At 42.7% G+C, this 15387-nt stretch overlaps 1 protein-coding gene across 2 annotated transcripts in view; it reads right to left on the minus strand.

Annotated features, from left to right (window-relative positions):
• The window catches only part of ARHGAP10 (Rho GTPase activating protein 10), a 227108-nt gene that overhangs the window by 138655 nt on the left and 73066 nt on the right, over window positions 1-15387 (minus strand). For both annotated transcript variants that reach the window (XM_066573663.1, XM_066573664.1), the window contains exons 9-11: window positions 15078-15184; window positions 12859-12953; window positions 2380-2461 (exon numbers count right to left, since the gene is read on the minus strand). In XM_066573663.1, coding sequence (XP_066429760.1) covers window positions 2380-2461; window positions 12859-12953; window positions 15078-15184 — 284 coding nt within the window. The remainder of the gene's footprint in view (window positions 1-2379; window positions 2462-12858; window positions 12954-15077; window positions 15185-15387) is intronic.

Raw genomic sequence — 15387 nt, forward strand, 5'->3', positions numbered from 1 at the left:
TTATATACTTGAAACTGGAGTGCAGCCCTGGTGATCTGTATTATACAACCAAAACTCTACACCCTTTCAAAAATATTTAGGGAATATATTATATCTAAGCCTGCAACAAGAAGAAGAAAAAAAAAGCTTATTTCAATTGCAGAATAGGATTTTTGGGTTCATGCCATGAGCAAAATACTACCTTTCAGAAATGTAACTTTTAATTATATCTCATTTTTGGAAAATCTCTGCAAAACACATCTCTATGCTTTAGGCCTTGAGTGGGAATGTGGTACATGTCATGGTACACAATTTTAGAAGTTAGTTGCATTTCTGCAGATTTCCTGCATGACATTTCAAATTCACTTGCTCCTTAGCAACAGACTACAAACTGTCACTTTGTCAGCATTCACGGTTATTTATGAGACACAACTAACAGAATTATAAATGTCACATGGAAATCTCAGCATAAGCAGACGTGTACTTTAAAAGTTGGGGACAGCTTTGTACCAATTTTCTTTTGTTTGCTATGTAAATGCACAAGTAAGCAACTTCCTAGGTAGTCTTTATTAGAAGTGGTTTTCCTATCCAAAGCTATTTATTACCTATCCACTGCATGCCTTAGAGCATCAACTGCAGTTTGGTGGAGGTTTCGGGCAGTGGACTCTCACCAATCCGCTAATAATGTGGAAGAGTTTGCAGGCGGTTGGCAGTCTCAAAACTCGGTCCATTCTGCAGTCACCAGGTGTGATTTTACAGCTCTCTTACAGTGAATGAAATGGGAAAAAGCTGGAAAAATGAACATTTCCATGGGAAAAGGTAAAGCTCCAGACAAAAACTTAAACTTATCTGGGTGTCATCAATAAAGATGAAAGAAATCTCAGGGGTCCTTTTGGCCTACATTTCTGTGATGCATAGTCATGTTGTAGGCTTGTGCAAAATACAAAAAAAAAAAAAAAAAAAAAAAAAAGATTTCACGTTTTTCCCCATCATTCTGCACTCAATACCCCATAAAGTGAAAACAGAATATTATAATCTCTGTACTTTTTTTTTTTTATTTATTTAACGAACAACTACATCTTGCATTGACATAAGTATTCAAACCCTGTACTATGTACTTAATTGAAGCACCTTTGAAAGATAATACAGCCTCTAATCTTTTCTGGTACAATGCCACAACATTTGCGCACCTGGATTTGGGTATTTTCTACCATTCTTCTCTGCAGATCCTCTAAAGCTCTGTCAGGTGGGCTAGGCATCTTAAGGTCTCTCCAGAGATGTTCAATTAGATTCAAGTCTGGGCTCTGGCTGAGTCACACAAGGACACTCACCAAGTTGTCCCTAAGCCCCCCTGTGTTGTGTTGGTTGTGTGCTTAGGGCCATTGTCTTGTTGGAGGATAAACCTTCTGTCCAGTCTCCGTTCCCTTGTGCTCTGCATCAAGTTTTCATTAAGAATATCTCTGTACTTTGCTCCAATCAGCTTTCCATTAACCCTGACCAGCCTCCCTGTCCCAGCCGCTAACAAACACTCCCACAACACAATGCTACCACCACCATGTTTCACTGTAGGGATGGTATCGGGCGGTGATGGTCAGTGCCTGATTTTTTTTTTCCTGGACATAACATTTAGAATTGAGGCAAAAAAGTTCAATTTTGGTTTTATCAGACCAGAGAATCTTGTTTTACACAGTCCGAGAGTCCTTTAGGTAATTTTTGGCAAACGTCAGGTGGGTTATCATAAATTCCAGATTGGTGGAGAGCTGTGGTGATGGTTGACCTTCTGGACGTTTCCCATTTTGCATACAGCATCTTTGGAGCTCAGCCACAGTGACCACTGGATTCCTGGTTACCTCCCTTACCAAAGCTCTTCCACCCCCTCATTACCTATTTTGGTGGGTTAGCCAGCACGAGGAAGAGTCCTAGTGGTTTCAAACGTCTTCCAGTTAGGATTTATGGAGGCCGTTGTGCTCTTAGGAACCATCCGTGCAGGATTTATTTTTTGCACCTTTCTTCAGATCCGTTCCTCCATGCAATCCTATCTGTGAGCTCTACAGGCAGTTCTTTATCCCCCATAGCTTGGCTTTGGTTCTGATATGCATAATTAGCTGTGAGACCTTATATAGACGGGTGTGTATTTTAAAATTATGTCTGATCAACTGAATTTATCACAGGTAACGCCAATCAAGGTATAGGAGCATCTCAAAGATGATCAAGATAAATTACCAGCCCCAAAGCTAAATTTCAAGTGTCATACCGAAGGATATAAATACTTATGTCAATGCAAAATGTTAGTTTTTAAAAATGTACGAAGACTTCTAAAAATTCTGTTTTTACTTTGTCATTATGGGGTAAAAGCAATATAGAAAATGTATCAAGATGAGAAATATTTTATTGTCTTACTGATTCTTTTCCACCTAGTACTTCCATCCAGAGGAGTCGATCATCTTCTGAAAATGCTTGCATGGTGATGAGAAGCCCAGGCCTAGGTGAACAATTAAAATAAAGATTTTTTTTTTTTATTACTGTTAAAAGTATACCGTAGTTATTTACCAATATGATAACTGTAGAATCAAATATTACATTTGCTCCTACAGTTGTCCACACTACATAGCACAGGCTGGTGATTCTCAACTCAAGTGTCACAGCCGGTGTCTCAGGCTGCATCGCCCACCTCTTCATCGTGCTGGCTTGACCGCTGCCACACCAGAGAACAGTACTCCCACTCAGAAAGATACACGTGCATGATAGATGTCCACAAACTTACACAAAAGCAGATGTAAGAGTAAGCTCAAACCTCTCTGGAGGGAGAGAGAGGTTTTGGCCAACGTATATGGCTGGGAAGGAGAGTGAGGTTTGAGGGTTACATAGTAACATAATATTTTAGGCTAAAAAAAAAAAAAAAGATTTGTGTCCATCCAGTTCAGCCTATTACATGCGCACACGCACACGTTGATCCAGAGAAAGGCAAAAAAAAAACCACAATGAAGTAGAAGCCAATTTTCCTCATTTTAGGGAAATGCCTTCCTGACTCCAAGTCTGGCAATCAGAATAATCCCTGGATCAACAACCCTTCTGAGTTAATCAGTTACTATAACATTAACCCCTTAACGACCGGGCCATAGCCTTTTTACGTCCTCCCGAAGTGGGCTTTATTCTCTGAGGACGTAAAAACATGTGTCCTGCAGAGAATAATGCCCCTCGGGCTGTGACGCGACAGCTCCATGCTGTCGGTGTCCGCAGGTAGCTGACAGCATGGAGCTGTCATCCCGGGCTGTTCGGACCCCCGCCTGGCATTGCGATCGGCGCTATGCAATGGATAGCGCCGATCGCAAAAAAGTAAATAAAAGTGCAATAAAAGTTAAAGATTCAGCTGCTCCGATGGATCGGATCCATCGGAGCAGCTGAAATTACTCACTGAGGTTCGCCGCACGACTCCCCACTGTCCCGATGCTCCGGGCGCCGGAGCCGTCCCTCTGCGCATGCGCGCCAGGCGGCATTACGTCAGCCGCATGCGCAGAAGGCCCGGCGGCGCGGGAGACTTAAAATCTCCTGGCTCCCGGCTCCTGTAGGTAGCCAGGAGGCAGATGTCGTCAGCGGGGACCGTGGTGAGCGGTCCCCGGTACCGCGATCGTCGTTATCCAATGAATAACGACGATCGCGGAAAAGTGAAAAAAAGTGAAAAAAAAGAAAAGTTTCACCTCCCCTCATGGATCGGATCCATGAGGGAAGGTGAAAATACTCACCTCAGGTCCGCCGATGTCCTCCGGCCGGTGTCGGGACCCCCCGCTGGCTTCTGCGATGTGCCGATGCGGCGCGCATGCGCAGAAGCCGGCGAGCCCGGCAAATTCAAAATCTCCCTGCACCCGGCTTATCACAGATAGCCGAGTGCAGGGAGATATGACTGGGGACCGCTGTATGCGGTTTCCAGTCATATGGATGGATAACGGTGATCATATAAAGTTAAAAAAAAATTAAAAAAAAGGAAAAACAAGTTTAAAAAGTTAAAGTTTCATCTCCCCTTACGGATCGTATCCGTAAGGGGGGATGAAATTACGTACCCAAGGTCCCGGATTTGTTCCCTGGTGGGATGTTGATCCGTGGACCTTACCCCAGCTTCTGCGAATGCGCCCGTCAGCATGATGGCGGACGCATGCGCAAAAGTGAAATATTGCCCAAGAAATATAAAATCTCCCTGCTGCTGGCTACCAAAGGTAGCCAAGAGCCTGGAGATGTCACGGGGAGCAGCGGTATGCGGTTACTGGTCACGTGATCGCCGTTATCCAATGCATAATGGCGATCACGTAAAAGTTCTTTAAAAAGTGTCAGTTTCATTTCCCCTCACCGATGCAATCGGTTGGGGGAGATGAAACATCTTCTCGGAGGCTTCCGCATTTGAATCCAGATGCGATTATCCTCCATGGACCCTTCCGGCTGCTGCGCATGCGCCCGCCGGCAAAATGCCGGACACATTCGTAGGGGCCGGGAAGCCCAGGAAATTTTAAATCTCCTTGCTCCCAGCGACCAACGGTCGCTGAGTGCTTGGAGCAGTGACCGGTGGCCTCGTTGAGCGGTCCCCGGTCACGTGATAAAGTAGTGATCTAACATTAGGCCGGTCAGACATGACCGGAGAGGAATTACGGGTTCTGCATGCGCTTGATCAGCGGTAATCTACGGATCAATCGCATGCATTGGATTACACAATTCCCCCCCAATTAGCGGGTAGGAATTACGTAATCCACTCGCAGAAACAGAACACGGCATGCTATATTTTACCGCGGATATCTGCGACCTAGAGCCCTTTGTGCTCTATGACCGCGGATATACTCGCACCCCATATGCAAACACATTGTGTACGGGCTGCGGGTACCCGGGTCATCTCTAAGCGATGGCGCGGGAAATGCAAACAAAAAACCGCCTGTGTGAGTAGGCAGTTATGCGCAGTACATTACGCAACCGTACGCAGGGTCACAGCCGGGCTCACAGCTGGAATCCGCTGCGGGCCTCGGCAAGCGGATTCCGCCTACGGCTACGTGAGCCCGGCGTTATTCAGACCCGTGAGCCCAGCGTTATTCAGACCGCTACCTGTAATCCGTAATTTACAAGAAGCCCCGGGAACGTTCGTCTTCCTGCAGTTCCAGGAGCAGCTTGTTGAGCGCCTTTTCCGTGAGACCGCTGCACCGCAGCAAGATTACAAAGCCTCACAGCGCCACTTTCTACACCCCATCCCCGCCGCTGAGGTTACGAAATACCCCCCAAAATACATGAGAGGAAGGGGGGGGGGGATACCCGGTTTTCTTGCCCCATGTGCCCAACCCAACCAGCCTTCGTAATTACCCCTGTCTTCGGACATAAAACGCAGTTTATATTACCACCTTTATCTAATATTTAGGGAATGCCAAAAAATGGGGATGGCGGGGGGGGGGGATTATTTTTAGGAAGTCAAATTTTTTTCCGTATAAGTGGGCAATGGGGCCTGGAATTTATTCAGTTCTGCCCTGAAATCCAGCGGGCATTCCCTCCATTATGGGCCTAGCCATGTGTCCTGTAAGTAGATTAGGGCCACAATGGGTATGTTTCTGAACACGGGACAAACAGGGGTATCCATTTTGGGGTGAAAGTCTTCATGCCTATGTACACTGTACAAAAAAAAACTGTTTTTCAATTGACAAAATTGCCAAACAAATGAAAATCGTAATTTTTTCCTTTTGCTTTGCTTAGATTCATTCAAATACTTTGGGGTCAAAATATGCAGTACACCCCTAGATGAATTTGTTAAGGGGTCTAGTTTTTAAAATGGGGTCATTTGTGGGGGTTCTCTATCGTTTTGGACGCTCAATGGCTCTACATGTGGGCAATGGGGACTGGAATTTATTCCGTTGTACCCTGAAATCCAACGGGTGCTCCTTCCATTATAGGCCTAGCTATGTTTCCTTTAAGTAGATTAGGGCCACAATGGGTATGTTTCTGAACACGGGACAAACGGGGGTATCCATTTTGGGGTGAACGTCTTCATTCCTATGTACACTTTCCAAAAAAAACTGTTTTTAAATTGACACAATTGCCAAAAAAGGAAAATCATAATTTTTTTCCTTCTGCTTGGCTTAGATTCATTCAAAAACTGTGAAGTCAAAAAAGTCATCATACCCCTGGATAAATTCGTTAGGGGGTCTACTTTTCAAAATAGGGTCACTTGTGGGGGTTCGCCATCGTTTTGGTCACTCAATGGCTCTACAAGTGGGCAATGGGGACTAAATCTCCTTCAAGCAAAATTTCTGTTCCGAAAGCCACCGGTTGCTCCTTTCATTTTGGGCCCCATTGTGCATATAGACGTAATACTAGGGCCACAATGGGTATGTTTCTGAGCACAGGACAAACAGGGGTATCCATTTTGGGGTGCAAGTCTTCATTCATATATGTGCTGTACAAAAAAGACTGCTTTTGAAATGACAGAATTACCAAAAAAATGAAAATCGTAATTTTTTTCCTTCGGCTTGGCTTAGATTCATTCAAAAACTGTGAAGTCAAAAAAGTCATCGTACCCCTAGATAAATTCGTTAAGGGGTCTACTTTTCAAAATGGGGTCACTTGTGGGTGTTCTCCATAGTTTTGGTCACTCAATGGCTCTACAAGTGGGCAATGGGGCCTAAATCTCCTTCAAGCAAAATTTCTGTTCCGAAAGCCACCGGTTGCTCCTTTCATTTTGGGCCCCATTGTGCATCCAAACGTAAGATTAGGGCCACAATGGGTATGTTTCTGAGCAAGGGACAAACAGGGGTATCCATTCTGGGGTGCAAATCCTAATTTTCATGTGTACTATAGAAAAAAGTCCTGTCTTTAAAATGACATATTTGCAAAAATATTAAATTTTTGTTTTTCTCTTCTAAATTGCATTGACTCCTGAAAAAAAACTGTGGGGTTAAAATACTCATGACACCCCTCAGTGAATACGTTAAAGGGTGTAGTTTTTAAAATGGGGTCACTTGTGGGGGTATCTATCATTTTGACTCCTATGAGCCTTTCCAATCTTGGATTGGTGTAGGAAAACAAAGTGTTCCTCAAAATGCTGAAAAGTAATGTTACATTTGTACGTCTCCTAAATGGTTAAAAAAAAAACGAAAGTTTTTCCAATGTGCGCCCAAAATAAAGTAAACGGATGGAAATATAAATCTTAGCAAAAATTTCTATATTATGTTTGCACATATTTGAGATATTGCAGTTGGAAATGTGAAAAAAATGACGATTTTTTCAAAATTTTCCCAATTTTGGCGCTTTTAATAAATAAACACAAATTCTATCGGTCTTTTTTTCCCCACCTAAATGAAGTACAATATGTGGCGAAAAAACAATGTCAGAATCGCTTGGATATGCAAAACCTTTCTGGTCTTTTTCCATGCTAAAGTGACACGTGTCAGATTTGCAAAATTTGGCCGGGTCATTAAGGCGCAAACAGGCTTGGTCACTAAGGGGTTAAGGCCGACTTCACGGGTTGGCTTCCGCACGTGGGAGCCCGCAGTGGAATCTGACCCTGTGCCCGGCCGGCGTCCGCGGGTACCTGCACATTCTATAGTCTGGATTGACCACATGGTTTGCCATCGGACATGCGCAGAACAGATTTGTTTTCAATCCCCCCCCATGTCCTTGCTGGCGATGACGCAGAGTCCGCGACCTTTACGCAATATCAACTGCGGAAGGGCCACAGGGTGGACGGTTTCCACGGACTTCAATGGTAGCCTTCCGTGCGGAATTCACACGAAAATAGAGCATGCTGCAATTTTTCTTCCACTTGCAGAAATCACAATTTCGTTCCACAAGTGTGCAGGAAGAATCGATTTTCCAAAGAATGCTATGGACGGTATTTGCTGTGGAACCGCAGTGCGGATTCCGCAATGCAAGTGAGTTTGTGTGCAGGTGGCCGGACTAGAACATGTAATATTGTTACACTCCACTATCAGACAGAGTTCCATAGTCTCACTGCTTTTACAGTAAAGAAACCCCTTCTGTGTTGGTATAGAAACCTTCTTTCCTAGATGTGACATGCGGATATGTCCTTCTTGAGTACCGATGCCAAAACGGTCCACAAGATTCCATGTGTGGTCTGACCAGTGACTTGTAAAGAGGAAGAACAAGGTTCCGGTCATGTATCCATACACCTATTTTAACCCCTTAAAAGACGTGGCCCTTATTTTTTTAGTTTTTCTCTGCAGTTTTAAAAAAACAAAAAAACATAACTTATTTATCCATTAATGTAGATGCCTGAGGGCTTGTATTTTTCAATGCTACTATTTAATGTATCATATGATGAACTGAAAAAGTTTTAAAAAATTCTAAGTGCAGTGAAATGGAAAAAGAAACCGAAATTCCGCCATCTTTGGAGGGTGGGGAGGACTTATTTTTATGGTTTACACACTGCAGCAAGTGTGTAAACCAGGGGTGCTCCAAGATTTAAACCTTTTCCAAGAGGCACCATAAGGGTAAATAGGTTGGAAAGCACTGGGATCGGGGATAACTTGCTCATTGATGGGAGTCTGACTACTGGAATAGCCACCAATCCCAAGAATCCAGCCTGCGTGTGTCCAAACTATGGGCAGCAGAGGATGGAAGGAGGGCAGGAAATAATTTCTCCTTTTCCTTCTCCTACACCTCCAGATCAAAGGACAAGGAAAAAGGAACAAGTTTGGTGGCTCAGTGACTAGCACTGTTGCCTTATAGCACTAGGGTTCTAAATTCACATCTGACTATGCTAAACATCTGCGTAAAGTTTGTATGTTCTCTTCATGTTATTTTTTTTTCTTCTCTATCTAGTCTTTCTCTACAGAAGGGAAAAGGAAGACGTGTGGTGGCTCAGTTGTTAGCACTGTTGCTTGGCAGTGCTGAAGTTCTAGGTTTAAATCTGTCCAAGAGCAACATTTCTTCAACCATATATTACCTTTTATGGTATTTGTACCTAGGACCCCCAACACCTCAAGGCCATAGTTCTAACCATTGAGCCACTTTCTTTTAAGATGAAACAACTACCACTACTTTTTTTACTCTCATTGACTTTAATGGGAGTCGGAATTGGGATGGGCAGATTCAAAATTATTCTTTGAAAATCAGGTCGGGCTCTGCTGACCCGAATATTCCAATAATCGCTCAACCCTACTAAGGATGTTGTATAACATTGGCTCAGTTTAGCAGGATTTGCTATGTGGTATTTAAAACTGTTAGTTGTTATTCCTTGCTTCCCTCCTAACAATTGGTAATCTATTAGGCTTCTTTCACAACACATTGCTGACACGGAATAAAGGCATATTACTTTTTTCTTCTAAGGAAAAAATATATCCAGCAAAAATCATGTGAGAAGTTGCCTATAAAGTTGTATCCTGTTTACACTGACTTCCACTATAAGTATTAACATATAACCGCTTCGCTGCTCTTTTTTTATAATACATAATGACAACCGGATGCAACTGTATGTGCATCCTGTATAGGTATCCTGTTACATATTTTCTTTACCTCCTTGGCAGAAACCTTATGTACACTTAGCCAAATCATACAAAGTCTAACATGTATACATAAGGCTCAACCGTTCCCTGACATTTGCCTTTGGGGAAAACTAGGACTGAATATGTTGGATATCAGATACAGTGGCAAGAAAAAGTTAGTGAACCTTTTGGAATTGCCTGGATTTCTTCACAGATTACTAAGAAAATGTGATCTGATTCTTATCCAAGTCACAATTATAGACAAACACAATTGAACCAAACTACTAAAAACACAAACAGTTGTAGTGCTCAGGTCTTTGGGTCTTAATTTCTCAAAATTTCAACACTTGACTCAAGGTGTATTCAGACATGGGAGGGGGGCAGGAGGTGTCTCTCTTTCTCCCCGGCTCCCCCCTGCTCACTCCCGCAACCCACTGCTCACCCCCGCCGAATCTTTGCTGACGAGCAGGCAGGTACTCGAAAAGGACGATACTCGCTTGAGTATTTGTCCTTAACGAGTATGCTGGCTCATCTCTAATAGTAATGTCTATTAGTACCAATTAGTAGCCTGCGAGCCACCTGGAGCTGAATTTATTTAGAGGACCGCCTGCTGTTCTCTGAATAAATTCCCTTTGTTCTGCTGGCGGAGCTGACAGCTGAGACAATGCAATCAGCTGTTATCAGTGCTCCCTGGGCAGAGCACAGCCTGCGGTCTCTGTCTTATCACATGTTCTGCTGAAGGATGGATTTCAAGCTGAACTGAGGTCCATCGTTCAGCAGAAAACTGGCAGATGGGCACAATTACACGCAACGATTATCGCTCAAAAGATGGCTTTTGAGCGATAATCGTTGTGTCTAAATGGGCCCTAAGTTATTGAGCATTGATAACTATCACTTCAGCTTCTATTCTCATTTCCTGGTCAAAAAGGACTTGGATATGAATGACATCCTTGAGAGCAGTGTCCTGTCTTACATATAAGTGGTTCAATACCACAATTCTCCTCGGGGTATATTCACATAACCATGTTTTCAATCCATGTGTTGTCTGAGTCTCCAACAGACTCCACTTGGACAACACACGCACATATTATAGCCAATTGGGACTATTCACACATGCGATTGCATGTCCTATTCTGGTCTCTGTTTACTGAAGAGAATATGCCATGCAACGTTAAGAGCTCCATGAATATCAGACACCATACGGATGGCATCTATGTGCTGTTCAATGTTTTTCACATTTGATTTTGCAGACAGCATATGGGCTAACCTGTGTGAATAAAGCCCCCAGAACTCCCAAGAGGCCATGTCTTGGGGACTTCCCACTTATATAGCACAGGTGATTTAGTTAATTTTACAAAATTAATAATAATTAGTACATATACGGTACTTTCTCTGTATGATATCTTCAAGATCTGTTGGGGGTTTCTCCTTGAAGGTTATATTGGGAAACATTGTTAAGTATTAATGCACTGTTGTCTGGCGCTCATCATAATGGATACCATACGTCTCAGGCTACACCCCTCCATTTTACCAATTAAAGGGGTTGCCAGAGTTACAATTTTGTGAAAATCTTTGGTCCCCATACCCAAAAATAATAAAACAGTTAATACTAACCACTCCCAGCATGTCCTGTATCGCTGTCATCAGTCTCCCCTGTGATGTACAGTTCACAGGCTGCTGCATCGCCAAGCTCTGACTGCCTGCAGCAGCCGGTGATGCCCTGTACACACAGCATCATGGAGGCTGCGGACGGGGCACATGTGGGAAGCCAAGAGAGGCGAGTATTAGCAGTTTTATTATGTTCGGGCATGGGAAAGATTTTACCTTGAACAACCTCCAAGTCATGGGTAATGATAAAGTAGGACCCACAAGCATACAATGTGGCCCTTTCCTAGAAACAGTACTCTGGGGTCATGCTTTTAACATCACATAAGTACAACAAATGGAAAGCTGTGGCTCTATGAGCAGAATGGTTACCCTTTCCTTTTTCCTGGATGTAAAACAAATAGTTATAAAACTTTTGATTCGCTAGAGGATAGGCTGCAGAACTGGTGTATCATGCGTGTAAAACACACTGTCATCCTAAAGAGTCCGCTCGAATATGCAGTCCAAACTGCAGTCACCATGTTATAGAACAGGAGGAGCTGAGCAGGCGGATATATAATTATATGGGGAAAGATTAAATAGAACTTGTATTCTATTCATTTAAACCTTTGCCATACAGAGCTTAGTGGTTCAATGGGCGTCCTATCAGTGACTGACAGCTGTGTATGACTGTACATACAGAAGTAGCTGTCAATCACTGATAGCTCCGCCCATTGGACTGTTCGGCTCAGAATGAGCAGAGATATAAATGAATAAAATACAAGTTCTACTGAATCTTTCCCCATTAAACTGTATACAATCTGTTCAGCTCCTCCTTCTGACAGATTCCCTTTAAGGTGCCCATACACCCTCAATAACTGTCAGATAAACAGTATTTCTCCTGACTCCACCATACACACAAGCGCTTCGTTCAACTGAGTGTTTATGTGATTTTCATGGGGACAGTGGAGGAAGCCGCAGCCTCACCGCTCTGGTGATTGCTGATCTCCTGGAAGAACTATGCGAGGTTACCTACTCTTGTATAATAAAGATAAAACGTATAATAGACGTGATAACTTTATTAACTAGCCAGAAACCTTTTGCTGCATTTCAGGAAGAACAAAAGGATCAACAAGACTGATCTTTCTTCCATTCCCTTTCCATTAACCCTTTCCAATCCAATTTTGGATTCAGGGTTTCCTAAAAGGCTTTCTCTTTTTGCTGTTATACAATGGTGCCATCTGCTGGCTAAAGCCAGTGTGTGTGCACCAGAGAGGCTCCGACAATGGAGTGGCTGGCAATAGACGGTAAGAATACCCTGTGGGGCGTCTTCTGACATTGGAGCTGTACAAGCTTCAATCAGAATGTAGGAAGACGTCAGACAGTGGATTGGAAAGGGTTAAAGTCTACAGGTACTAGGGACTGGGGAAGGCATCATTGGATAGATTCCCATCAAGCAGTTTTAGATTTTCTACAGATAGGCCATAAAACTTATTTGGGAAAACCCTTTTAATGACTTTAGCTAGAAAATGTTCTGCTCAAGCTGTACTTTAAAAAGGGTTTGCATAGACTGGAAAGATAGGTCTGCCTTCTTCCGAAAACAGCACCACACTTATCCAAAGGCTGCATGTGGTATTGCAGCGGAGCCCCATTCAATTCAATGAAGCTGAGATGTTATACCAGACACAACTTATTGACAGATGTGACACTGTTTTGGGGGGAAAAAAAGCAGCCGTGTTTTCCTAATCCTGGACAAGCCCTTTAATGCACAGAGCAGTTCACTTTATAGCTTTCTTACTCTTAAGGTTACAAATTGACATTTTTATCTTACCTCTCTATAGCTTCCACATCGAAGCAGAACCTTCTGTCTATATTGTCTGTGTTTCGTTTTACGCAGTACTTAAGTGTAAAATTCTCCCCTTCACCCTAACAAAACGGAAAAAAAAAATATGTATAAACTTATTCTGCTTTTAAAATCAAGTCAGAATGATCAGATGGTTCATACAAATACGAGGTCCAATAGTTTTAGTAGTAACGATCCTGAAAACAATCATGGGTATTAGGAATATTCAACAAATGAACACTACAGTGCGAGTGGATGGGCTTTTAGAAGACTGTTCACACTTTGTAGAAATAATCTCCAGAGTTTAAGGACATGCGGTCGACATGAAGTATACAGCCCTCCTCAACTGTTACGGCCCCCCACTAAATCCAGATAACATAGAAACCTGGTGGAAGAACACAGGAGGGATTTATACATAAAATAGCAGTGCAGAGGAGTTCACAACCAATAAGGTTACAAGATACAGTTTTTAAACACCTTTAGAATAATCCATTATTGCGCATCCTGGCTAATCATGTTTTAGGAATACACTTTTCAAACATTCATGCTCTGAGCAGAGAACAGCTGGATGCAGAAGACAAGCAGGGACACCCCACTTGTCTTCTGCATCCTCCACTCGGAGCGCAACGTTTGAGTGCTAAAGAACACAACGATTATCACTCCAAAAAATAAATAAAAATCGCTCAAAAGATTTATTTGAGCGATAATCGTTGTGTCTAAACCAGCCATATTAGTATCAGTGCAACACATGGTGGGTTGCGTTTATTAGAGAATAATCACATTAAAAGGGTATTCAGTTTATAAGCAATTATCACCTCTCATTATCAGTGGATGGGCGATAACTGCTGAATTGGAATAATAGAAGTTTCTGTGTCCTGTTTGAATGGAGTAGCGGTTGATCTTGCATGCTGGCACTCCATTCAAAGTCAATGGAACTGAGTCTCTCATTAGCTTATATATAATTTTATTGTAGCATACATTTTTTACTGTATACCTAGTCTATTATGCTATTCCATAACAAAGAATATCGGCCTGAAGGGAACTCTTTTGGCCTCCGCTGCGATTTGCCGTGATTCTCCGCAGTCCTCCTATCTATTAGATAAGGCTGACAGCGGAGATCCATCTGCCGGCTCCTGCTCCCGAGCTCCCTGCCTGTCCACGGGATACTGCAACGCCCGTAGCAATGATTCTTCGCTCGTGGACAGGGGGGAAGCGCTCTCCATAGCAACGCTATTGAGAGCTTGAACTGCGTCCCGCGCGGCCGGATTTTTGCAGCGGGGAACGCAATTCAAACTCGCCCATGGACAGGCGACCTAAGAGTACCAAAGGTTTCCATGGGGCAAATATGTTTCAAATGACTTTCTTTGTATCATTTTCAGTGGTACAAATATATGTTGCCTTTTTTGTTTTGCAATAAACGGAAACAGGTCAGAAAATGTATGAAAGCTGGCAGTCCCTTTCTATGACATCGAGGCTTTCATACCTTTTCTGACCAATTACAAGAGTGAAACGCACTTAAAATTTATTTAGTGGAATAGTAAAAAACTCAATCTTTTTGTTTAAATAAAAAATAACTGCATTTCCAGGTTTGTATTCTACAACTGTATGTGCCAAACGATGTTTGGACAAAGCCTTATTACTAGCCATATACAAGGGTGACAGAAGCAGCAAGGTGGGCAATTTATGTAGCCATTAGTTTCACACATTGATTACATTCTGATGAGCGCTGATTGGGGTCTGTTTAACTGGCCTTCACACAGACCGATTCACACATAATGGGGGATAAATAATCATTTATACAATAGTTGCCCTCACACAGTTTCACTGCTGTCAGCAAAACGTCCGGTTTACACAGCGTGATGTGCTGCCAACAAGGATGGTTTTGCAGCTTAAGGAAAGATGTGATCACCTAAAAAACAAGCATTTCCGCATTTGTTGGGTGATTGGCAGTACCCTCACATTGGCAGTACCCTCACATGGGCAGAATATCAAGTGGAGTCATTTTCATTCATAATTATCTGCCCGTGTAAAGGGAGTCTAGAATATGATAGTCACAATAAATACCGTTCGAACAAGTCATTGTAAATTCTTGTAATGGAATGAAAACTCTTCCCGAAGAGGTTTATTTTGCCTCTAGACCACATTTCCTTCCCTTGTTCCATGCTTTCAGACTGTGAATTAAAGCTGAAATCAATCTTAATACTTACTATTTTCCCTCCTGATCTATGTTCATATGGAAACATCGAAAAGGTTTGGGTTTCCTTCTTATACATGCAGTAATGCTTTACCCAGCTGGAACCAAATGGGGCAGGTCCTATATATGAAAACAAAAAATACACAAGATACAACTATTTATGAACATGTGGATATTAGACTGAACAAAATCGATGCTAAAAGTGCCAATTCAACATATAAGCCATGAGCTGAAACCGAATAATGTTTATATGGAGATCATCTGAAAACTTCAGAAGAATAAATTGTATTATTTAGACATTTTGCACAATAGAGTAGACTACC

This window comes from Eleutherodactylus coqui, chromosome 7 (assembly GCF_035609145.1).
Source record: "Eleutherodactylus coqui strain aEleCoq1 chromosome 7, aEleCoq1.hap1, whole genome shotgun sequence".
In the NCBI taxonomy this organism is placed as follows: Eukaryota; Metazoa; Chordata; class Amphibia; order Anura; family Eleutherodactylidae; genus Eleutherodactylus; species Eleutherodactylus coqui.